Below are 26,628 nucleotides of genomic sequence, written 5' to 3'. Positions count from 1 at the left end.
CCAACGTACTGTATCACATCCGTGAACTTCCATTTCATTCGTGAGGTTCATTATAAGAAATATAGTAACATTTTGTATTAAACTCCGCTTTCGGTTTCCGAAGTTTTACGGTTTTAATAGCTAGAACCAAGTGAATGCATATTGAGAATTCCTCTTCGCCCTTGAGAGATGCAAGCTGGGTTGCCAAAGAGTTTCAGTTAAACTCCAGTTTCCCTGGTTTCCCTTACGTGCCTTTGCCGCTGCCTCGTGAAAGATGGAGACTACTGATTTCACGACTGTGTTGATGCAGGCCAAAACCGTGCTCCAAAACTGAAGAGAAATGAAAAGAAAAGCCTCAGGCAAGATAACCAGTGCTTAAGGCTGTGAAATTGAGTTGTATTTTCTAGTAACCTGTACCAATAACTGTATACCCCTTACCCACTGAAGAAAGTCAGATTTAGTGACTCATTGAGAATGTTGAACCTTTCCAGTGATACCTGCATGATGTTCTTATATTTAAGGAGTGTGTCCAATGGACAATCCTTGAATTACTCAATGATTATTGTACCTTTACTCTTACTAAACAGAGAACAGCCTCTGCTTTCAGTGTGAAGGAAGTTGATTTACTGTTCAGCTCTATTGAACATCACTATTTCTATTTTATACTATTTTATTGTATTTCACTACATCTGTGTATCTGAAACTATTAACAGCCAATTAACATGTTTTTCAAAGAATCATTACTTGGACCACTGCACCAGAACTGACAAACCAAAACCAAAAAATAATGATTTATTTACATTTGTATGTTAAAACGAATACTACCATGATAAGAGTAAGACCATTTTAAAGTAGTAATTATACATGTTTAAACTCAGTTACAAACTAGCCAGTGTCGTGTCTGAAAAACTACATCTCATGGAGTGTGATGTCATCTGCATAACTGAAGAACAGGATTTAGCATGTTTCTTTTTAAAACGTCCGCACAACTTGAATAATCAAAGATCATCTTATTGAAATAATTAAAGGGATATCAACAGATAAAACTTTAACATTTGATGCATTTGATGCATTTACAACCCAGTGAACTTCTTTAGAATAAGTCATTTAAAGTGAACTAGAGGACACAAGTGGAAACTACTGTACATGGAAGTGCATTTAAAATTAAGGGCAGGAGACACTTCTATACCAAAAACATTGTGGGAATGTGGTACTAGCCATCCAGCCATGTTGTTGAAGTTGATACCCTGTTTTAGCTACAAGTAGATGGGTCATACAGTCTCCTCTGATTTGTAACCATTCTTATGTTCTTAACCAGTTTGATCAACTCTGAATCTATCTGTAGCTATGCTGAGAATGGTCTTATGAAATTAATGCTGAATTGTATGGCAGCAGTAAGTGGTAGCTTCTGTCCACCTATGCTGTGAAAGATGGATCAAGTATGATTAAATTTCATACCAGATTTTTTAATGCATCTTTTACTAACATGCTAAATGAAGAGCAGAGCTGTTAGTGTTATTGCGTTGTACCATTAACAACCACAAAGAGTGTCTTCCATACTTGAACTATTAAGTTATATTCTTAGTGTCTCATTTATGCTCTTTTTTATCTGAAAGGGTGGGATAAAATAGCCTGAGTTGTTTAATATATACTGGTTGGTTTTGTCTAGTTTTTGAATATGTAATAAACTGTATTTCCTTGAATGCTGTAGTGTCTTGGTTGAGGATAGTTGTCATTCTCTTTGTCATTGTTCCTGTTGGATGCCAAAGGCCTGACTCATGCAGAACTGCTTGCAATGAGAACAGTAACATGAAACTGGTTTGAATGCTTGTGTACTGTATGATATTTGCATTTCAAACTCAGCTGGGGCACAGTTAGGGCACATTTGTTCAGACACACCTCCCTAGAGGCTAAAAAAGAATTCCTTCCAACATCTTCCAAAATATGCAACATTTGACAATTCTTGTTAGAGAGATTAGATGTTTCAATTTGTCAGTACTGTATGATTTAACGTTAGTTTTATATATAGGCCATAAGAGTCACACAATGGCACAATTGCAGAGAAAGTAATCATATGTCACTTTGGAGTCAGTTATATAAAAGTACAACTGCATTCCATAGTATTTCATGTGAGACTTACATTTTTAATGATGAGGATATAGGATTTCTTGTTTTAAAATAGTAAGATTTATTTCTGAATGAAAAAAATCAGATTTTTTAATATTCAATCTCAGTGTATTTTACATATACATAATGTTCTTTTTATTTTTTTAAAAAGCACACGATATCTATAAAAACATGACCTTCATTTGCTGTTCTTAATGAGTGTTGAGGTAATGACATTGTACTGTATAATGTCAATATAATCTCAATTTCACTTTTATATGTCAGAAAATCTTTTATTATATCTGTTTTACACATTAACTGGTAGTTTTTTAGTACATTAGAAAACAGCACAGAAAGTGTTTACCTTGTCTCTATAAAAACTGTGAAACATTAAGCAGTTGCAGGGCAGGCCTTTATTAACAAAATTGTCTCAAATGTCATATCTGCCAAATACAGCATTTTTGTTACTGCAGCAAGTTCATGTTTTTTACTCTTTGTTAGTGCGTAAATCTTGATTCATGTCTACTATTGCCTTGCTTTAAATATTTGAATATGAAAAATAATGTGTCACTAATAATATAAAATCAACAGAAAATACATTAGATGCAGTGGGATATATTTCTAACAAGACGCTAACAGCTAAATTGATTGATTCTCATTCTTTTCTTTGAATGTCAGACTGAAAATTATTTTAATCTAAAAATGATTCCATAAGTCCTCTGAGGTGAGTTAATGGGTAGATAAATGACTACTTGAAATGGACCTTGCTTCCCATAAAGTTTATCTTTTAACTAGCTGGTGTTGAGAATAAGCGGAGAAAGAAGAGGAGAAAGCTATTTGTTGGGGGATATATATGTTTTTTTGCACAGTTTTGAGCAAATATAGATTCATAACAAAAGGATAAATGTTCTAGTATTTTTTTCAATATGTGTTTCCAATCCTTTCATTTCCTTTTTCAAATGTCCTTGGACAGACGTTTCTCGAAGTGTTCCTTCATGCTCTTTATGTTGATTTTTAAACCTGCATTCTCTTTCTACATCTTAAATGGAATATGGCTTTTGATGAATTGACTGAGTTATAGAAAATCGTTTCTCAATCATTTTCAGCCTGTGAGAAACTAAGATGCAAATATAGTTGCCGGAAAATTCAATCTACAAAGGAAACATAGTATTGAAAGCCAAGAAGCTGAATTAAGACATAAATCTTCTTTATGATGGACCCTTTTCCCTAATTAGCAGCAAACCAAACTGGGTGTAGTGATGTACTGATGATACACTATATGCAGTAGCACAGTGCTGATTAATGTACTTCAGATGTATATCTTCAGCTATATATTATTTAGCCTGTATTTGCAGAAGCAGTTAAAAAATGGATGGATGGAAGAAGTGTACTATTTGTGAAAGATGTTTGAGATTTTAAGAAAACTTAAATTGACAGATGATTGGGGCTGTATCTGACCGTATCTTTAGTATTTGCGCATAAAACAATTTGAAGTCACTTACAAACAGTCCGTCAATTTGTAAAAATGGAACACCCGCAGGTATAGATGCTGAAACTAATAGGACTGCTTCAAAAAGTAACCACGTGGACTGAACATCACAGATCAAACTCATAGTTACAAAAACAAGCAGTAATTCAAACACTGCCCTTAGGCAATTAGCTGCAGAAAGCTAAGAAACTAGCTTCGCCTTGCATTGATATGCAGATATGTCTTTTTCAAAAGCAGGATTTAGGTTACTGTTTGTATTTATTATGCACTGTATAAGACCAAAATATTTTGCTTGTGAGACAGAATTTACCAATCTAAAAATGGGTAAATGTGAAATATAATTCAGATCTTTTTAATTATATCACATTTGATTGATCTTTTTTAGACCTATTGGAATGATTAACAAAATAAATATATATTTATAGATTGTGAAACATCAGGCAGCATAAGACAATTTTATATTGGCAGTTACAAAGCTAAAGTGTTAAAAAACAGATTTTATCATTTTATAGATAAGATCACTTTATTAGCCATATCCAATTTCTTGCATTACTATTTGCATACCCCAGCTTGCTCTCCAGGAGACACACAGGTAGGAAGAGAGCAGCTTGGGGTCAGACCACAGGGTCAGCTATTTATATGGCACTCCTGGAGCAGTTGGGGTTAAGGGCCGTGCTACTCCCAGCAGAGTAGGATTTCTCTGCCAACTGCAGGATTTGAACCTGCAACCTTCCAGCAACAAGTGTAACTGCCATTGGTAGTGGTGGAGGGGAGTCCCCATTACCCGTAAAGCGCTTTGAGTGGAGTATCCAGAAAGGCGCTATATAAGTGTAAGCAATTATTATTATTATAAGTGCAGATCCTTAGCCACAGAGCCACCACTACCCCTTTGTGTTCTTCTTACTCACTCTGAGGTAAGATGTGGGTAATACTAATTTAGATAATAATAATTGCTTACACTTATATAGCGCTTTTCTGGACACTCAAATCGCTTTACAGGTAATGGGGACTCCCCTCCACCACCACCAATGTGCAGTATCCACCTGGATGATGCGTTGGCAGCCATAGTGCGCCAGAACGCTCACCACACATCAGCGATCAGTGGGGTAGAGAGCAGATAATGGAGCCAGTTTATAGAGGGGGATTGTTAGGAGGCCATGATTGATAAAGAGCGATGGGAAATTTGGCCAGGACGCCGGGGTACACCCCTACTCTTTTCGAGAAACACCCTGGGATTTTTAATGACCACAGAGAGTCAGGACCTCGGTTTTACGTCTCATCTGAAGGACGGCGCCTGTTTACAGTATAGTGTCCCCGTCACTACACTGGGGCATTAGGACCCACATGAGCCGCAGGGTGAGCGCCCCCTGCTGGCCCCACTAACACCTCTTCCAGCAGCAACCTTAGTTGAATAGGGTTAGGGTTAACATCAACAAGATGTTGAATAAGAAAACATTTACCTTTATTAAACATAGCTGTTTTGAAGGACATCGGTGAACATTCTCAAACATTTTTATGTATGCAGATTAAAAAAACATGAATTGATTTTGAGTTATTCAGAAATGGTAAATGTTAGTAACTGCTATTGTTAAAGTGGTTATTGCTACATAAAATGATCATCATTACAATGTCATTGGCCAATCATGTAATTCTGTGCATTTGGCTCTGCAAGATTACAATATTGCAATTGAAGAGTGCATTCAAGAATTCAAGACTTGAAGGTTTGGAACTTGATTTTGGAAGTAAGGCAGGATATACACTGGATGGAAGTACAAAACTATAGCTTAAGAGCACTAAGGTGACTAAGAAGTCAAAGGCCTGGACATAAACGAATTAAAGAGTAAATATTTTAATAGTAACATAAATATGCAAGTTATTCAATAACTGTAAATCTTAGAACAGGCAATCCTTGGACACCTCTTGCTTACATGCATTTTCAGGATTGGCCTAGAGCCAGGAAAGGAAAGCCCCGAAAGGACCCATTAACTCAGCAGGGAGAGCAAGAGGCTCGAATGTGCTGTGTAGTAAATGCAGTCCTGATGACAGGCTTTTTCACTGGCAGAAGGAAAGAGGAGACTGAGCAACCAGGCTTAAGAAAAAAAATACAGTGTTCTGGCCAGGGATATGTGCATCGTCTTTATTTCTTTTACATGTAATTTGCATAATTTGGTGGTGTGCTCATGAGCCTGCTAGGTGGCTACAAGAAAAAGACTAGTTACGATGGGTATGAATCTTTGCAGTTGGTCGACAGCAGCGCAGACTTCAGTAACGGGGAGACAACCGGCAGCACACACGGTGGGAGCTCATCAGTCAAAGTGAATCTTGCAGGCAGACAGGAGGACTACAGCACCATGGACAGCTCAGGTAAAGACTCCGACAACAAGACGTACTATATGCTTCTCGTTTGTGTCTGGGCGTAACGCTACACCACTGCCTTGAATGCTGAAATGTGCACGGGTGTTGCTGCGTTTTTGTGGTACATTTGGAACCGATTAATATTTTTATAATAACTTGATACTTGTTATTTAGTATTTGCACCGATTTCCCCGAGGTTGTATTTCGCTTTCCTTCTTTAAGTGATCAGGTGTTTTGCGTCGTTATTTCCCCATTATAAACCCTGCTATGCAAATTTTATTGAGATCACAGCGTCCAATTTGTCATGCTGAAATATGCTACGCTGCTGAAGTTGGAGCATAGTGTATAATAGCAATGAAGTAATGTTGGTGAGGGACCACTTTGTATCTGTATACTTCTAGATTAGAAGCTACTGTCTTTTACACCCGATTGAGATCGTAAGTGAAATGTACATGAGTAATAAAACCGTATTTAAACTATTTTTTGTATTGTTGTGGCTGTATAGAATGTCTGCATCGCAGAATTTTTAAAATCCTTTTATGAATGCCGTGTTAGAATACTGCAGATGATCGGTGCAGCGTGAATATATAATATAAAGTCAGTATTTTTTTACGAATGTCCACAGTCTGCCTTTCAGGCTCGCTAAACCGCAAAAATACGTCAGGTCTGGTTTACGTCAGCTGTTGGTGTTTCACTTCGATTGCATTTTGATCGCTGGGGCAGGTGGAAGATCCCATCCCTGTTTCAGACAAAAATCACCGAAAACCGAATGCCACGAATATAGACAGTTGTTCAGTGGGAGGTTCGCTGCAGTGCACTGAAAAATGAGGAGGCCTCTGGGACTTAGCCCCTGTGAAATCATAATGCAATCATCGAGCTTTCAGTGATAGGATAGTATCAGTTAAGCTCATTACATACAGTACAGTAGGCCTCTCCTTTATGGGCCACATCATCTTACTGTTTAGAGTCATTATCCTTTCAGGGGTAGAACCCAGCTTTGGGGCTTTCAGCAGTTAAACAATTAACATTTAAAGTCAAATAGTTTTTGCACAGACAGAACGTGTGTAGGTGCAGACCATCAGCAGAAAAGCGTTTGTGACACAGGCTCTTTGTCCAGTTCAGCACGTTTTGCATCACTGTTTTGTTTGTGTTGTACCGCTTAACCTTTGTTGTTGATGAATCTCAGCATACAGGTGTTCAAAAACAGTTACAGCTGCATGAACGATTTCATATTTTTAGCTTCTGGAAATTCATTTAGATTATTGCTCTTTTTAATTGGTCAGTATCTGTATATTTATAATACCATTTTAATGCATGTCTGGTATGATATGTGTGGTGTTATGTTTACTTTGAAAAGATGTTCTGCATAATATTCCCATTATTTTGGTTACCAATTTAGGTATAAAATGCAGAAGCAACAGCTGCAATTTGTACACTAAAATGTGCTATTTTTTAAGTCTGAAAATATATTGGGTTTCTTTGAAAGCAGGAATATTGTTAACCACGCTGACAATTTTGAAAACTATAGTACACAAGATATTTAGGAAATAAAATATTATTAATATTAAAAAGTGAAGACCAGACCAGACAAGTCAGAACTCATGCTGGTTTCAGGAGCAATGAGTTACTAGAAAGACACCCCCTGGATGGGACACTGATCTCACAGAGCCTATCACCTAGCAAAGCTACTCCCCATTCATATAGCTGGCTGGACTGGAGCAAATGGGGTAGCAGCAGAATTCGCAGCAGGGGCCTTAACCAAAATCCTATCAGTTAAGAGCCTGAAGCTGATCCACTCTGCTAACACTCATAGCATTTCTAGTGTAGTAACCTTTGTCCCTAGCATCTTTTTTGGAAACTTAATAACTTAATGAGGGAAGTCTTATGGGCTATTTTGTTTCCTGAAGCTGTATCCATAAATTAAATGCAGTGTGTGCCTTCATGTAATTTTTAGGAGCACTGCATGTGTCACTATGGCAATGATAAGAGTATAGAACCCTAGTAAGGATTTGTAAAATAACCCTGTGAATTATAATTACTCAGCTGTTTGAGGTTTGCAGATAATTGTTCAAAGGAAATTGTTGCTGAACTAAAACCCGGCTTTTCCAAATTTGGAAAGGAAATCCAAGAGATAGTGAACTATGGTATGCTCATTTAAATGTGGAATACATCAGCATAAGCACAAAGGAGAAATGTTCTCTATAATGGCCTACAGTATATGGTAGGTTTAGGGGTATCACATTAAAAGCTGATGAATTGGATTTTCTGAGTTACTATTTTACGTACACTTATAACTCTCTTTGTTCTGAGTTTTAGGTCTTTGGTAGAACTGGTTATTTCCACACTCCACACATACATCCTGTGAAGTTACTGTTCACATGTCTATGCGTAATCTTCATATAGAAATGTCTCTTCAGTCGCATACCAAAATGTTTGTTTCAATAACACTTGAACTCCTTTCACATGTAAACAACATGAGAGTCTACTGTTCTGCAGATAAGACAGTGCCAAGAGATTATCTCAAATAAAGGTTTCCTATACAACAGCATTTCACAATGCAGAAACCCACCTTTAATCTGTTGAAACAATTACCATATTACCACTGAGAACTACACAGACTAATTTCAAGTAACGCTTGGGCATGCTTTTAAAGTGGTTATTACAAGGCTACCTGCAGGTTTAGTACATAGTTTCAAAAGACATCACTTTCAAACTACAGTGACATTTATCAGTAAGCATAATCAAAAAGATAATCGGGCCCTCTTCCATTGGGTCACTTGAATTCCATTTTGTAAGCTTGAAAATGTAGAATAAAAACCAGTAGAAGTTTCTTGTTGTATATGGTGGTTATTTCAACATCTTAAAGGTGAAAAGAGGTACTGTAGATGTAAACAGAGTATATTTACAAGAAATATTATCAGAGACATTAAAGGATCCCCTAGTGCAGTCTTCTTTAAGTTACCCTGTGTAACTTGTAGAGTGAGGAGATGGAGGACTTGTCAAAATGTAAGGGCATCTGACATGATCATTTATTTTTTTACCCTAGATTGCTTTTAGTTTGAAATTTCAGATTTGGACCCTTGCTGAAACATAACTAAAATGCTTAAGTAATCCTTCAGTGCCTGCTTTTTAAAATACAGTATATCAAGATGTGATAGGCAGTCTATTTACATTTGATATTGGGTCCAGTCAGATCTTTTTTTATTCCACACACAAGCCACACCACTTGATAAAATTTGACCTTTTCCAAACGCTTTCCATTTTCTGAAAATTTAGCAGTAGGAGAAAAAAAAACATGCTGGTGTAAGTGTGAAGACGATGACGTACCTTATCAAGAGATATCCAGACTACAGCACACATGTTCTGCCATGCCGCGCAGGAATCCTACAGACAGACTGAGTCACGGTCCTGATTTCATCTCATAAGATTCATAATTCATTAGATGAACAATGCTTCTTAAACGTCTTCTTGTACATTAATACCTTAAAGCAGGCAGAAGCGTCCCAATATTACTTAGGCTTGTTTATCTTTGTCAGAGTGCGTGCTGTGTGTGTTTGTAAGACGTCAAATCTGGTCACTTAAAGGTGCTTCATCTCCAGATATGGAGGCCAGCTATGGAGGTGGGCTGCTGGATATGGTGAAGGGAGGGGCAGGAAGGCTGTTCAGCAACCTCAAGGACAACCTCAAAGACACCCTGAAGGACACCTCTTCCAAGGTGATGCATTCTGTAGCAAAGTAAGTCACAAGGCTTTTATGTACTGCTTGCATCTTCTTGAATTTCTTTCATCTGTTGAATCTCTTGGTGTATTAACCGCACAAGCCACTTCCATTATCTTGTGGTTGGCAGTGAAAGTGGCTTGATTATTTTACACAATAATCCAATAAGAAATTGGGTACAAATTAGAAAAATGACAGTTTCTAGAATGTGATTTGAGCCTTTTAATTTGTCAAAGTAAAAAAAAAACAACAACTGAAAATATATATGGTGGGTGCCAATTTCAATTCAGTAATATTCTTATTTGAATTGAAGTAAATTCTTTTTGCTAAGGCTATATTTGCATATTAATTCCTGATGATGGTTCCCTACTCAAATTGATCAGTCAGTTTAAAAAACAAGAAATACTTTTAAGTGATGGTAAAACACATTTACCATGCTTGATTATTGAAAATGAAAATTATGCTTGAAAATTTAAAATCCATATGGAAGGCATGTGCAAAATTGATTAAAATACATCTTAAATTATACTGATTTAAACTTTTTTTAGTATTTTCACAGTGGGCAAAGCAACAGTACACACATTACCAGCCTGAAAACCCGCTGACATTTTCTTTTGCTGTTTGAAAAAGAAATGAAATGGGCTCGTAGATTTGGATATTACTGTGAAAAGAATAGCAGCTCTAGTCTGAAAGATAGATTTTGTTTATTTCAGCCACTAGCATGTTTGTTCATAAGAGCAATGAAAAAAGTCTATAAACATAATATGTATTTGTCTACATTTGCATATCTGAAGTGTAGAAGCAAGTAAATAAGAAGTAAATTGTAAGGGGAATCAATAACCATTGAGTTGACTTAGAAGTGTGTTAGAATGTTTCCCTGTGGGTTTTGCACTGTTGAGTATTTACGTCATAGAATATAGAGCATTTCAAGGGATATGTCGTGATTTAAAATGACCAAAAATTGAGAACCCTACAAATAGTGAAGGAGGCATCTGATTTTCTGTCATTAATGTGTCATATGTAGTAGCCACTTGAAACACAGGCGAGGAAGGACTCCTCAGTGCAAAGCACATTTCGTCATGAAATGACCAACGAGATCAGAATTTTGAGGTGGCAGTTTTCACTTGATTATCTTTTTTTTCAACCTGCAAGCTAAGTGGAGGAAGAAAGCTTAAAAGAAAGAAAGAAAGCAAGCAAGCAAGCAAGGCTAAAGGAAAGATGAAAAAGAATCAGTGGAGATTGGAGTGATAGTGGATCCGCCATGGTTCACTATTGTTGTTGCTACTGCCAGTGTCTGGCAGTACCTCTCTCTGAGAAGCTGCTGACCTTAAGTGCCTCACAAAGGGGATCTGTGTTGCTTGACAGGGGTAGTCCTTCTGAGGACATAATTTTAGAGCTATCTGCCTTGTCTCGGCCACCATTCTAAGGATTCCTCTGGCAGTGCAGGAATTTGGCTGTGGAAAGTGCAAGGAGTTCATGTGCAGATAGACTCTTGTTCATGTATTATTAACATTATTGAGCTTTCTAATAGATGATGTCTTTCCTTCCTCCCTTGTTGAAAAGTAGCTTATTTGTATCATGATTACATAATATTGTTTAAATAATATGTTGTCTCAGAGTAAGAGGAAAAAAATCTTTGTCTATAGAATATCTTATAACACAGGGTTTATCGCCATTTTATATTTCCATGAGACATGTCTTTAATTGTTTAAGCCTCGTATGACATCCATTGTATAACTCTACAGCTGTAGATAACAGTTGATCCTCAGATGCCTGTTTTTTGTGGTCATGTTACCCTCCTCAAATATTCAATTTTGCTGATTTGGCAATTAGTTAACAGTGCTACTCCAGAGTCTAATGCATAATAAATCTAAATATGAAAACATACAGTATTGTAATATTTATGCATGCATAAAAAGTCAAGAGAAAGGTTGTTTCTAAAGTTGTTTGATTTTTATGCAGTAATAGAGAGTTTTTTGTTGTTGGTGTGTGCCAAGGACCAGACGTACTTGGTTTGCTTCAGTGCAGTGATTTATCACATTTTTGCTTTGTTTTTCCACTTTGAAAGCAAGGATTTAAGAATGCTTAATAAATCCACCCGTTCGAACAGCAGAAGGTTCACAGAGTAAAATAAGACGGCAGAAAGAGGACATTTAGTGTTGTGGCTAAAGCTCAAAACTATCCTGAACTTTGAAGAAAGGCTCTTTAATTTTTCCCGTTACTACCTCCTCCCACCCCCAGAGAGCTTCTAAAGTTTTCACTTTCAGGAAATGTAAGTGTTTAGTTGGCTGGGATTTTGTTGCTAACTGTGTGCCGGGTCATTGTATACAGTATTTCTATGCTTTTATTCAATACAGTAGCTTTAGTCAATACAATAGTCTGAAAGTTGAGCTTGCAATTATGATTTACTTTATGGATCCTGCATGTTTTCTGTGTACACGACATGGGGAGGGATAAGTCACTGGTGTTCACACTCATGTAAACTTGCCTTCTTGTAAGATGCATCCCTGTTTGCATTTTGTGTTTCCATTTTAATATGTAAGGTTTTGGATACTTCAGCAGGATAGTTCCCTTTGGAATGCTGCATAACACTGAGCTGAACATGCAAATAAATCATAGGAGGAAGCTGTTAACATACTGTATACAGAGCAAAGCACATATAGTACATATGTACAGTAGATATGACATTGACTATGTTGCATCCAATAACTCACTCATCGGATATACAGAGCAAAGCACATATAGTACATATGTACAGTAGATATGACATTGACTATGTTGCATCCAATAACTCACTCATCGGATATACAATGACAAGTGCCTTAAAATCTTGTGTTGATTTGATCTCACTGATTTCGAGATCAAGTGGATTGTGACATCAGGAGGTCATGAAATTATGTGATAGATTTTCTTTATACAATCAAATGTAATACATCATAGTGTGGCTCTGTGGTTAAGGATTGGTGCCGGTGACTGGAAGGTTGCCGGTTCAAATCCCGCAGTTGGCAGAGGAATCCTACTCTGTTGAGCAAGACTCTTAACCCTAACTGCTCCAGGGGTGTTGTACAAAGGCTGACCCTGTGCTCTGACCCCAAGCTTCTCTCCCTGTCTGTGTGTCTATGTCTCATGGAGAGCAAGCTGGGGCATGTGAAAAGATGAATTCCTAATGCAAGAAATTGTATAGGGCTAATAAAGCAACATTATTACATTATGTACAACAAATAATTTAAAAAAGTTTCATTTTGACTAAATGAAATGTGACTGTTCTTTTACTCAAAGTGTCTAAGCCTGATAATATCATATATTCGTATTTTATTCCAGTGAACAGACATTCAAGTAGTACAGTTCCTTTCAATTATCTTCTTATGTGGTTTGCCTGGGACACACTCTTAACAAATCTTAACAGCTTATTGGAATGGATTGTCTGTTCCAGAACAAAGTGCAAATGACTTCTCAGTCCAAAGCGAGACGTTCATCTCATTTCTGTCTTATTCTGTGGCTTATTCTGCTATATATTCTACTGCAGATAACAAAGAATGGCAGTGTGAAATGTGTGTACTTCTATTTGTTAATATGAAAAATATCTGCTTGTCTGAATTTCAGTTATACAAAAGGGGAACTTGACATTTCCTACATTACTTCACGCATTATAGGTAAGTAATGTATTTTTTATTTTTACAAATTATTTTTGAGTTTATTGGAATACCTGCCCCTACACTATACTAAAGCAATGTGACAGGCACATTGAGTGTGTCATGACTTATAATGTGTATAACCATGGCTGGGTCAAGACATATATCCTCATGCTTCTGTTGCAGCTGATGGTGGTTGTAAAACTCATGTATACTACAGGTGAAAGAACAAAATGAAATGAAGAATTGTTACATTCAGGGTTTCCTTAATTTACTGTCACTATGTGCAGTATTGCTAAAAAACAGTGGATGAGTAGGACATATTTAAATGCATCTGTCTTTGAGTTTGAGACCAAACTCTAACCTCTAACCAAACTCTAAACTCTAAGTGTTACAAGCATAATGTTCAGCTCCATCTTACCCTTGCAGTCTTCATTCAAAGGCAGTAGACATAACTCAAGCTTACCCAGTGAAGAAATTAGTTATTCAGATGAGCAGGAGATATTGATTTTGAATCCAGTAAAAGGCTCCCTTAATATACAGTAATAATTAAGATAATAATGTACAAAAGTATGTAAAATCAAATTTATTTGGACCTTATTTATTTATTTTTTTAATATTTTATTTTTTCTACCACTGCACTGAACCTATCCAGAAGTCCACTAGTCTTTTTTGAAGAACTTAATGTAGAATTATAAGCATGCATTGAACATGTACTGTAATTAGTCATAAAGTCCAAACATGCTTTTTGTTCTGTATTTAATCAAGTAATTAAATTTACAGTGGTGTGAAAAAGTGTTTGCCCCCTTGCTGATTTCTTATTTTCTTGCATGTTTGTCACACTGAAATGTTTCAGATCATCAAACAAATTGAAATATTAGACAAAGATAACACAAGTAAACACAAAATGCAGTTTTTAAATGAAGGTTTTTATTATTAAGTGGAAAAATTATTAAGTGTAATCCAAACCTACATGGCCCTGTGTGAAAAAGTTATTGCGCCCCCCTGTTAAAACATAAATCAACTGTGGTTTATCACATCTTTGGAAAGCTGAGTTCAATTTCTCTAGCCACACCCAGGCCTGATTGTTGCCACACCTGTTCTCAATCAAGAAATCATTTAAATAGGATCTGCCTGACAAAGTGAAGTAGACCTCAAACGCTTAGACATCATGCTGTGATCCAAAGAAATTCAGGAACAAATGAGAAACAGAGTAATTGAGATTTATCAGTCTGGAAAAGGTTATAAAGCCATTTCTAAAGCTTTGGGACTCCAGCGAACCACAGCGAGAGCCATTATCCACAAATTGCAAAAATATGGAACAGTGGTGAACCTTCCCAGGCCAGCCGACCAAAATTACCCCAAGAGCGCAGCGATGACTCATCCAAGAGGTCAGAAAAAATCCCACAACAACATCCAAAGAACTGCAGGCTTCACTTGCCACAGTTAAGGTCAGTGTTCATGACACCACCATAAGAAAGAGACTGGGCAAAAATGGCCTGCATGGCAGAGTTCCAAGACGAAAACCACTGCTTAGCAAAAAGAACATAAAGGCTCGTCTCAGTTTTGCCAGAAAACATCTTGATGATCCCAAAGACTTTTGGGAAAATACTCTGTGGACTGATGAGACAAAAGTTGAACTTTTTGGAAGGTGTGTGTCCCATTACATCTGGTGTAAAAGTAACACAGCATTTCAGAAAAGGAACATCATACCAACAGTAAAATATGGTGGTGGTAGTGTGATGGTCTGGGGCTGTTTTGCAGCTTCAGGACCTGGAAGACTTGCTGTGGTAAATGGAACCATGAATTCTGCTGTCTACCAAAAAATCCTGAAGGAGAATGTCTGGCCATCTGTTCGTGACCTCAAGCTGAAGCAGGTTCTACAGCAGGACAATGATCCAAAACACACCAGCAAGTCTACCTCTGAATGGCTTAAAAAAACAAAATGAAGACTTTGGAGTGGCCTAGTCAAAGTCCTGACCTGAATCCGATTGAGATGTTGTGGCATGACCTTAAAGAGGTTAAGGCTCAAAAACCCTCCAATGTGGCTGAATTACAACAATTCTGCAAAGATGAGTGGGCCAAAATTCCTCCACAGCACTGTAAAAGACTCATTGCCAGTTATCGCAAACACTTGATTGCAGTTGTTGCTGCTAAGGGTGGCCCAACCAGTTATTAGGTTTAGGGGGCAATCACTTTTTCACACAGAGCCATGTAGGTTTGGATTTTTTTCCCCTTAATAATAAAAACCTTTATTTAAAAACTGCATTTTGTGTTTACTTGTGTTATCTTTGTCTAATATTTCAATTTATTTGATGATCTGAAACATTTCAGTGTGACAAACAGGCAAAAAAATAAGAAAGGGGGCAAACACTTTTTCACACCACTGTATATAATGCTTTTCATCCCAAAGAGGACCACGGGGTTTACATGTGCAGGAGAGCCCTACACTTTATCCACCCCTCTGAAGAGCAGAGCCCATCTTGACGATGCTTGGCAGTCTCTATCTGTCTGCAGCCCCACTATGCAGCAGTTCAGATGGGGAAGTGAGAAATTGGTTCACCAAATGGACTGGTGGTACAAATCTTAGGTAGGCTTGTTTGGAAGAGAGGAATTTAGCCAGAGGAATAGGAGGCTGATACCCCTATTTGATTGTTGAAGTCTATCCATTTCCACTCCGCTTTTCCTGGTGAGGGTCGTGGTTGCAGCCAGCCGAGTAGATCAGCCCAGACTTCCCTGTCCCCAGCAACAGATTCTAGCTCTCCCCCATGGATCGCCACCTTGTCGTGGTGGTGGGGCTTGTGTACAGTACCCCAGGGATGCGTCATCTGGAGCCTTATGCTCCTGGTAGGATTTTCCTTGGCGTTCATGTTTGAGTTGAGAGGTCAGACAAAAGAACGGTCTAAAAAAGGCCCTCATGACAGGACAAACTCAGATCGAATGCACCCTGCCCGGGACAGGGTTACCGGGACCTGCCCCTGGAGCTAGGCCAGGGGGGTGGCGTTCGCCGGCGAGCACCTGGTGGCCGGGCTCAGCCACCACCTGCAAAAGGAAGGGAGAGAATCAAATGCGATGCCAGTCTAGTGGCAGGCATAAGTGGAAAGTGTGGAAGTCTACAACGGAATTTAATCTGGATGCTGGGGCTGATACCCCAATTCTTCTGGACAGTGCTATGAGGTGCTTAATGGCTGAGTCATCTTGACCTTGATTTATGATCTCATGCGAAAGACAGCACTGCCTATGGCACAGTTGTCCTGCATATCATACTAGAGTATTGGCTGGGAAATTCTGGTCCTGATGGAAGACTGCCACCTACTGGTCCACAACCACTTACTACAGTAACCAGGTTGTCCTAAGAGGTCTTAGTATCTAAATCCTATTTTAGTATTGCAAAGCAGTCTAGGTTTTTTTTTATCAGTATTCAAATAGCCAGTACATCAAATCAAGATAAGAGATGTTACCACAAGGAAACAGCATTTTTGTTATTGCATTCAAACCTGTACTGTTGCATCTTAATTCATTGTGAGGCTCTGCTACAATGCTGGTGGCATCTGAGGAGATATTATGGTTAAAGCCGGTGCTTCTCATTCGCAGACAATATTATTGTAAATCCGACACAGTCCATTAGGCTTCAGTTCAAAGCTAAGTCAACAGTATGAGTACTCATTATCCAAGATTGAAAGCCATCAGGCCTGTCAATAAAAGACAGTTTCTTGCATCAAGGGTGATATAATCACAAGTGGCAACATGCAAGATGTTTTCCCATTCAGGTCTTTTAAATGAGAACTAATTTCTGCAGAGTGTTCTTTTCAAATGCTGACCATTTTTCAGCTCTTACTGTGTGTTATTTAGTGACTCAATGCAGTGATGAAATCCTTGAACTTAACTATTATTGTAGTGATGATTACATCAGATGCTGAGTTTATAGTGTTCCTATACTGTGTTGATCCATTAATGTGCTTGCTGCACCTTGACTGTAGTAAATGGGGAAAAAGGCAGTTCCCAAGAGAGGTGACATATCTAAAATGGGGTTTTATGTTATGGAGAATCTTGAGGAGTAATCTCTCTCTATACTCCCTTTTAGTAATAACTGCATGTGTCTGTTTTCTATGTATACAAAATTAAAAGGATTATAGTTGGCTTTTACTCACAAAACAACATATTGTAACTGATTTTCTGTAAGTGTAAGTTTGTTGTGTTTGGTCTAAAATGAGACTGAATCCAGCAGCATGAAAGGTGTGTGTTTGTACATATAGTAAATGTGAATGTGTCCCTTGTTTGTGTAGTGATGTCTTACCCGGCTGAAACTGTGGAGATTGGATACAGGAATCACATTGAAGATGTCCGGTCATTCTTAGACTCCAGGCACATGGATCACTACACAGTCTTCAACCTGTCTCAGAAGGTCTACCGCATTGCCAAGTTTCATAACAGGGTGCGTAAGGCCTTTAAAAATAAATATACAGTAAGTGTTGTAAGACTGTATACCTATACAGACATATAAGCAAATGAACAGGTAAAGGTTTATTCCATGCTGAAAGGAAAAGAAAAGAGACAACATTTCAACTGTGAGGCCTCGTTTCAGGATGGAATAAATGTTTACCCGTTCCTTTGCAGCCTCCGCATGCTGACCCAGCTCCCTACTCAAACTTCTACATCCTATGTAGTTTTTCCAAAAGTAACATAATGATTAGTTTGGGCCTCTTTATGAAAGATATGTGACAGCTGTTTAACACGTGTAAGTATTAGCATATAGGGTCAGGGAGAGGAGCCAAGTTGTTCAAACCAAACCTACAGTAGATGTTTTGGATCTACAGATATATCGGTGATCTCAATGGACGTACATGTTTGACATTTGCCAGGTGTCCGACTGCAACTGGCCAGCACGGCAAGCCCCCAGTCTACACAACCTGTTCGCTGTGTGTAAAAACATGCACAACTGGCTCAAGCAAAACCCCAAGAACGTCTGTGTCATTCATTGCATGGTAAGAAGAGAAACTAAGGCACCTTGCCTTCTTCACTTTGTTTGCTGCCTGCCATATCTTTTGGGTATGCATGCATTGTGGATTGCACCGTTGCTTCACAATGTGCATTTTGTGTAATAACATGCACCTGGACAAATGTATGCAGTTACAGATTTTAGGCCTTATAAAGGCCTTTATAAAATAACAATAAATAATAATTGGCATTAGCAGTTTAGCTGTTTTTTTGCACTGCATTTACCAAATATAAAACATTGTATGATATTAAAATACATTTTAGAAAAATGACTGGTGTAATTTTGTATACCTTCATCACCAACTTTGATTTGCTCTGCATTGGAGACTCATTCATAACCATTCTGAGTAATGTTTTAGTTGTCTGCAAAGATTTACATGTACTATATGCTTGATCAACTGTTTTTCCACACTATTGTCTAAGGATGGCCGAGCAGCCTCAGGTGTTCTGGTCTGTGCAATGTTCTGCTTCTGTCATCTCTTCAACCATCCAGTTCCTGCCATTCAGTTACTCAACTCCAAGAGGCCTGGCTCAGGCTTATGGCCATCACACAAAAGGTGAGGCACTGGCCTGGTTCCTTAGGAACAAAAAAAACTAAATGTATTGTTTTTCTATTCATGCTTTGCAGTAAAGATAAAAATTGCATTGTCCATATATAACATGTTAAGTATCATAAAATGATCATTTAGGTAATGCACATTTGTTAATGCACATCAGATAGGTAAGTTTAATGGCTGATGCTTTTCTGCTTCTTTTGACTGACTACACAGGCCTGGTGGGTTTTAATTTCATCCTGGCCCTTGTCGGATTTAAACTTTGGAACTTTAGAAAACAAGCTGAATGAATAATGACAGACTGTCAGCTTGAAATTGTTTTCACAACAGTTGAAAGTGTCTTATTAACAACAGCGCTATCCTCTCATTAGAAAAAGAGACAAGTGGGCAAGCTTCTCTAACACACTCATCTGTTATTTAGCACGTGATAGGGGAGTTAGTTTTGGATAATGAAGGTCTCTCACTGACTTTAAAAGACTGCAGGCTTCCATCGAATTGCATGAGTCACTGTTGTGCGTAACTCTTGAGAGGCCCTAGATAAGTAATCCCAACCATATACAGCATGACCCAAGCCTTAAACTGCAAGGTACCTGCACTGGAGAGCTCCACCTGCACTCTGAGCAAACAACATTACAGGTTGAGCCACAGAGGGGCCCATATAGAAATACTGCTTGATGTGATCTGTTATTTTCCATTCCAGGTACATAGGCTACATATGCAGCATGGTGTCGGAGAAGCCCACACTGCCACATTCCAAGCCCCTCGTTATAAAATCAGTCACTTTGAGTCCTGTCCCTTGCTTCAATAAACAGCACACTGGCTGTCGACCTTTCTGTGACATTCTTATTGGGGAAACTAAGATCTTCTCAACAGCACAAGACTACGAAAGGATGAGGTGAGCAGAATCTCTATGTGTTGAGACATCCTGACAGGCTAAATGTTAATCCAGACATGATGCATCGAATAAATTCAGTCAGGGATATTTTAAATCCCAACATTAAGAGGTGAGATTAGCAAGCCTGAATGTAGTGGGGACACTAAAAATAAACGTGGATTTAAAGTTGTGTATAAAAAAGAATAAAAGGTTTCACTTCCACACTGCACCAGAATATAAAGAATATGGTATTGTCTGTCTGGGACAAAATGGCTTGGGCAGTATTTTACTGCATTTGGGTTTCGGTGATGTCAGCGTGTTTGGTGAAGAACGAAGAGAACAGGCATAGCGGTAGTATTCTCAGAACAATAGCACAAGCACAGGAGCCAGCAAAGTAAAACAACTGATTTATGTTTTTATTCTTTTATTTTTTTCTTATGAATTTTACAAAACTGCCTTGCCTTGATGCTCTATACTTCCCGCGGGCCTTTCCTGGCAATTCCACAGAGAGTACCGAGTCCAGGAGGGGAAGGTTGTGATTCCAGCAGGTATCAGTGCTCAGGGGGATGTGGTCGTCTCAGTCTTTCACATGAGATCAACAATTGGAGGAAGGCTTCAGGCAAAGGTACACAAAGCCCCTTTCATTGTGGCAACAGTGAGAAATGTGTTTTGTTTTATGAGCCGAAAGGCAAAAAAATATTATATCAGTGGAAACTAAACTCTGGTGGATTGGTTCTGATTTACCAAAGGTTTTTTACAATCATTTGTAATATGCATGCATTTTTTTAAAGGAAAATGTTTATTTTTTGCTTCTAGACATGTTTCTTAGCACTAGGTTTTGAATACGAAATATGTTTGCTTTATAATAAGAAAGCTACAGTTTGCAGTGGAGTAAGCATTCTATATTCATGAATCTGGTGTATTTACTGCAGTTAAATATGGTTTCAATTTTAAGAGTATAGCTTTATACAGGGCTATCAATGAGCACATCTGAGATCATTTTTTCAATTATATGTATTATGAATATTTTAGGGCTTCACAGTGTTCAAGTAGGTAGCAGAGTTACCTCACAGTGCTGGGGACCTGGGGTGCTGTCTCGGTGGAGTTTGAATGTTCTCCCCATGTTTGCATGAGTTTCCTTATGATGTTCTGGTCCCTTCCCATAGTTCAAAAACATACTGGTATGTTAATTGGCTTCTGGGAAAATTGGCCCTAGGTGTGAGTGTGTGCATGTCTGTGTGTCTGCCCTGTGATGGACTAGTGTCCCATCCAGGGTGTACCCTGCCTTGTGCCCGTTGCTTGCTGAGATAAACTTCGGCTTCCCTGCAACCCTGAATTGGAGGAACAGAATATGAATGGATGAACATTTGAACAATTTTTTGACTGTATTATTAAATTGCTGGCTTTTTTCCCCAGGTGACAAATACACAGATATTTCAGATACAGTTCCATACTGGCTTCATTGCTCCAGGCACTACAGTGTTAAAGTTTACAAAGTAAGTTTCGGTTACTTATTATACCATCACTTTTCTTGTGTGGTTTTGAAAAGACATTTTTAACAAAACTTTCCAGAGTAAAGATAACAGTTTTAACAATTGATTAATTTAACAATTCTGTTGTACCTTATTAATATATTACTCACTGTTTTTAACCTTAGCCTTCCTAGTACAACTGTATATCAGTGTGCATCTGGTGATGGTGAGCTCTCATTCTGTAATGGTTACTACAGTGTATTACAAGGCCCTTCTGTCACATGTTCAGGGCTGAGTTGGACGCCTGTGATTCCCCAGAGAAATACCCACAACTCTTCCATGTGGTGCTGGACATTGAGGTGGAGAGTGCCGACAAGCAGAAGGATCTCACTCCACCATGGGAGCAGTACCCCACAAAAGACCTGAGTCCCAACATCCTCTTTTCCTGTCATCAGGAACATCAGGATGCCTTAGCAGTTGTAGGTAAGAAATGGTGAAAGAAGTCACACAGACATTGCTCGCCACTGAAGGTTTTGGCAAGAGTTTCCGTTCTGCGGTAATAGCAAAATGCATTTTTTTACAAGCACTTGAAAAGGGCTACAGCACATCAGAACCTTGAAATGCCTGGAATGGACAAATATATCATTAGGAAAGATTCATTAAGCCACAAGAGCAACTGAAATGTTGTTTACTTTTGCAGAATTTACAGTAGTTAAGGTTCTAGGTTGCGAAGGAGTTAGCTGATACAGAGAATCAATCATTCAGTCAATCAATCAATCTAATCTAAACTTACTTAGATCAATCAATCTGCATATTTACTATGTACTGTAAATAAGACAGACAAGAGGCTCATGGCATGACAAGGGAGGAAACAAAAGTACCATGAAGAAATAAAAGTTTTAAAAAGTGTAAACGTCTGTCTGCTGGGGATCAGCTCTAACATCAACATCTGCTAAATTGAATTGGCATTATTTTAACGTTTTCTGTGATTCATGTGTTACCTTTGTGATCCATTGAATTTACTTTATAAGCATATGAGCTTAATGATGAATGTATTGTATTATTTAAACAAATACAGGATCTGGGTACAGTACATCTGTACATTCACATGGGCTAGACCAAGTGTCAGGCCATCCACCATCTTCAATAAAAATGACTGTTTTTAGGGGACAAGAGGAACCTGGAAACTCTCTTGAGTGGAGAAAGATGACAGCATTATGCTTGAGTGATAGACTTAAAACCTATAAAGTTCAAAATTGTATTTTAATATAAACAGCATCAGTCAAGAGCATAGGCACATGACCCTATACTGTGCTAGTCCTGCTTTTTAAGGTGTATAAAGGATAACAACATCTCATGGACTCAAAGAACAGAGATAGCACAAACTCGAAACCTTTTAATTTGGCCTTATATTTTGGCCCTTGCAACTTTAAATTGAATTTTCAAATGAAAATAACCTTGCAACATGAATCACAAATCAAACTACATTTCTCTGCAGAACTGCAGCTGAGCTGAACACACTTATTTCTTATTATTGGAAGAACTACAGCTGAACAATGCAGGTTACTCAGTGTTAACCTTGAGAAGGTTGGCGGTGAAGGCACTTCCAGAAGATTACACACCAAAAAAACATGTTATGCTATTTTACGAAAATGTATAAAAAGAGGTGACAATAGAGCATGATTCATATTCCATATAAGAACCGTTGAAAAATGAGTTCCATCTACAGTAGGCGCTCCTCTGACTGCACATTTGCAGTGGATTAAAAATATATAATCATCAAAGAAATTCTTTATGATAGCAAATGAGCTTATTCATAAGTTCCCATACCCAATCAAAATCATAATCTTCCTGAGTTTTGAAATTGACTGTGAGACCAATTGAAATATATGTGTATCATATCTTAAAATGGAGGAACCGGACATTCAATTAAAAGATACTTGAAAAATCGAACTTTCACAGGTTTTTCACAAATAAACTCCTGAGGTGCATGGATGCAAATTCATTCCGTCTCTCACCGATGGGGAAAAAGCCTATACTCACAGGCACAAGTTGACTTTACAGACTCTTAAAATGCATGGTTGCTTCATTGTAACGTCTTCATACCATACACAAAACATGGATATTATTTGCTTCAGGTACAGTAGGCCCCCTTTACGAAGTTCAGAACCACAGCAAGATAACTTAAGGAATACTGGAGCAGTTTCTTCTACTTGACCTGGCAAGGTAGCCACTGGAGAGCATTCAAATAAAGGACCCAGACAGATCAGTTCATATTTGCATCCATGCATTGGAAGAGTTGGACACTACCATTTTCAAGCTATTATTTAATTTCTTCACAAGTGGAACCACTTAGGACTCATTCACTAAAGGTTTTTAAAAGTAGACATGAGACTTGTTAGTGCTATTTGGTAAAATGCGTACTCTAGCAATAAGTAAGGTGAATGTGCCTTATTAAGATGATCCTTATTAAGATGATCCTTATTAAGATAGAAATCTGTAGCATAGCAGCACACATATTATGGTAAAGTGGAGGTTTTCTTAGCTGCTAAAGCTGGCCTTATCTTCAGGTGCACTTTATGAGAAGGTGCAACTTGAGAACGTGATACAGTGCCTTGCGAAAGTATTCGGCCCCCTTGAACTTTTCAACCTTTTGCCACATTTCAGGCCTCAAACATAAAGATATAAATTTTTTATTTTTTGTGAAGAATCACCAACAAGTGGGACACAATTGTGAAGTGGAACGAAATCTATTGGATTTTTGAAACTTTTTTAACTAATAAAAAAATGAAAAGTGGGGCATGCAAAATTATTCGGCCCCTTTACTTTCAGTGCAGCAAACTCACTCCAGAAGTTCAGCGAGGATCTCTGAATGATCCAATGTTGTCCTAAATGACTGATGGTGATAAATAGAATCCACCTGTGTGTAATCAAGTCTCTGTATAAATGCACCTGCTCTGTGATAGTCTCAAGGTTCTGTTGAAAGCGCAGAGAGCATCATGAAGACCAAGGAACACACCAGGCAGGTCCGTAATACTGTTGTGGAGAAGTTTAAAGCCGGATTTGGATACAAAAAGATTTCCCAAGCTTCAAACATCCCAAGGAGCACTGTGCAAGTGATCATCTTGAAATGGAAGGAGTATCAGACCACTGCAAATCTACCAAGACCTGGCCGTCCCTCTAAACTTTCAGCTCAGACAAGGAGAAGACTGATCAGAGATGCAGCCAAGAGGCCCATGATCACTCTGGATGAACTGCAGAGAACTACAGCTGAGGTGGGAGAGTCTGTCCATAGGACAACAATCAGTCTTACACTGCACAAATCTGGCCTTTATGGAAGAGTGGCAAGAAGAAAGCCATTTCTCAAAGATATCCATAAAAAGTCTCGTCTAAAGTTTGCCACAAGCCACCTGGGAGACACCCCAAACATGTGGAAGAAGGTGCTCTGGTCAGATGAAACCAAAATCGAACTTTTTGGCCACAATGCAAAACGATATGTTTGGCGTAAAAGCAACACAGCTCATCACCCTCAACACACCATCCCCACTGTCAAACATGGTGGTGGCAGCATCATGGTTTGGGCCTGCTTTTCTTCAGCAGGGACAGGGAAGATGGTTAAAATTGAGGGGAAGATGGATGCAGCCAAATACAGGACCATTCTGGATGAAAACCTGTTGGAGTCTGCAAAAGACCTGAAACTGGGACGGAGATTTATCTTCCAACAAGACAATGATCCCAAACATACAGCAAAATCTACAAAGGAATGGTTCACAAATAAACGTATCCAGGTGTTTGAATGGCGAAGTCCTGACCTGAATCCAATCGAGAATCTGTGGAAAGAGCTGAAAACTGCTGTTCACAAACGCTCTCCATCCAACCTCACTGAGCTCGAGCTGTTTTGCAAGGAAGAATGGGCAAGAATTTCAGTCTCTCGATGTGCAAAACTGATAGAGACATACCCCAAGCGACTTGCAGCTGTAATCGCAGCAAAAGGTGGCTCTACAAAGTATTAACGCAAGGGGGCCGAATAATTTTGCACGCCCCACTTTTCATTTTTTTATTAGTTAAAAAAGTTTCAAAAATCCAATAGATTTCGTTCCACTTCACAATTGTGTCCCACTTGTTGGTGATTCTTCACATAAAATAAAAAATTTATATCTTTATGTTTGAAGCCTGAAATGTGGCAAAAGGTTGAAAAGTTCAAGGGGGCCGAATACTTTCGCAAGGCACTGTATATAGATATCACTGACTGTAAAGCAAGTAGCAGAGGAAACATCTGAAGAAAGAGCATTTTGCAAACTAAGCAATTTGATGTGAAAGACTCGAACATGAATGTGCCGTGAAATATGTGATTCATGATTGTCCCATGGGAAAACAGTAAATTGAAATACTTTTAATAGAAATAAAGTTGCTTAAAATATACGTTTTTGTAAAACTTTGAAAATTTAGATTCTGAGTAGAGAAGCCTGAAATTATAAGTTTCAGAAGAAAAAAATGTGTGTTGACCTCTGCACATTATCTGGGCCAAATTTTGTTTTAATGTACATAGCTGTCATGGAACCTATCAAAATCAAATCAGTATGGTATCGTGGAACCAAAATCACATAAGAACCTGCCCATCACACATCTGGTTGAATTTTTTTCACCAGTCCGGAATTTCATTTGTTTTTTAACAGGAATATCATGTAACCTGGAAAACTCTCCAGTTTTATGCTGTAAAATGGGAATTCCTCATCTGCTCAAAAACTGGCCAGTGTAATCCGTTTCTGGCTATTTCTTTTTTTTCTCTCAATTAGTGTATGTTCTCATTGATGGTATCAAATACTAATACCAGGTTGGATGCTACAGTTTTTTGAATTATTAAAAAGAAAAGCTGCCATTTCATTGACTTTTCATTCTATTTTCAAAACTGTTTCTAAAGCCAGGCAAATTTGCTTTGGCGAAGCATACAAAGTATACTTTACAGTATGTGGGTTCATTGAACAACCCTTTTTTAGGTTTTCTGAGTATGAAAATAACGAAAGGCAAAAGATTTCCCTGAATAACCTTCTAGCACAATTAAAATAATGACCCTTTTTAATCCAATTTTATTTTTTCTAACAAGACAAAATGGATATGGAGGCTTTTGAAGGTAAGGCTGTGGCATAAGAAATAATGCATAATAGAAGGTTATCAACGTACTGTAATTAATGCGAACCGATGAGTGTGCCTGTTTTTCTAGATGTCATTAGAATTTGCAGAGCTAGTCAGCTGTTTTTTTAATACAGAGGAGAGCTCATTTAATCCAGGTTTTTATTTCACATTTTCATCATCATTTATTTTCACAAGCTCCCACGAAAGGCAAATATTAGAGCCCCAAAACGGAAACGTAATGCTCATTTATCGCAATTTTAAAAAATTATAAATAAATCTGAAATTAAAAGTACCCTGTGAACACATCAAGATACTTTTA

The 26,628-nt window shown here is 38.1% G+C and overlaps 1 protein-coding gene across 10 annotated transcripts in view; it reads left to right on the top strand.

Moving 5' to 3' along the window:
* dnajc6 (DnaJ (Hsp40) homolog, subfamily C, member 6) overlaps window positions 1–26,628 on the top strand; it is a 36,824-nt gene that overhangs the window by 1,043 nt on the left and 9,153 nt on the right. For 3 of the 10 annotated variants that reach the window (XM_015355594.2, XM_015355593.2, XM_015355588.2), the window contains exons 1-11: window positions 5,574–5,938; window positions 9,514–9,664; window positions 13,250–13,299; window positions 17,565–17,713; window positions 18,141–18,263; window positions 18,694–18,833; window positions 19,531–19,725; window positions 20,212–20,329; window positions 21,121–21,200; window positions 21,466–21,659; window positions 26,281–26,307. In XM_015355594.2, coding sequence (XP_015211080.2) covers window positions 5,755–5,938; window positions 9,514–9,664; window positions 13,250–13,299; window positions 17,565–17,713; window positions 18,141–18,263; window positions 18,694–18,833; window positions 19,531–19,725; window positions 20,212–20,329; window positions 21,121–21,200; window positions 21,466–21,659; window positions 26,281–26,307 — 1,411 coding nt within the window. In that variant the 5' untranslated portion in view covers window positions 5,574–5,754. Of the gene's footprint in view, window positions 1–5,573; window positions 5,939–9,513; window positions 9,665–13,249; window positions 13,300–17,564; window positions 17,714–18,140; window positions 18,264–18,693; window positions 18,834–19,530; window positions 19,726–20,211; window positions 20,330–21,120; window positions 21,201–21,465; window positions 21,660–26,280; window positions 26,308–26,628 lie in introns of those variants that run through there. The other 7 variants (XM_069194183.1, XM_069194181.1, XM_015355595.2 and 4 more) reach the window with 6 other exon arrangements.

Source organism: Lepisosteus oculatus, chromosome 9 (assembly GCF_040954835.1).
Source record: "Lepisosteus oculatus isolate fLepOcu1 chromosome 9, fLepOcu1.hap2, whole genome shotgun sequence".
NCBI lineage: Eukaryota > Metazoa > Chordata > Actinopteri > Semionotiformes > Lepisosteidae > Lepisosteus > Lepisosteus oculatus.
The sequence above is the reverse complement of the archived record's forward strand: the minus strand, read 5'-3'. Positions and strand labels throughout refer to the sequence as shown.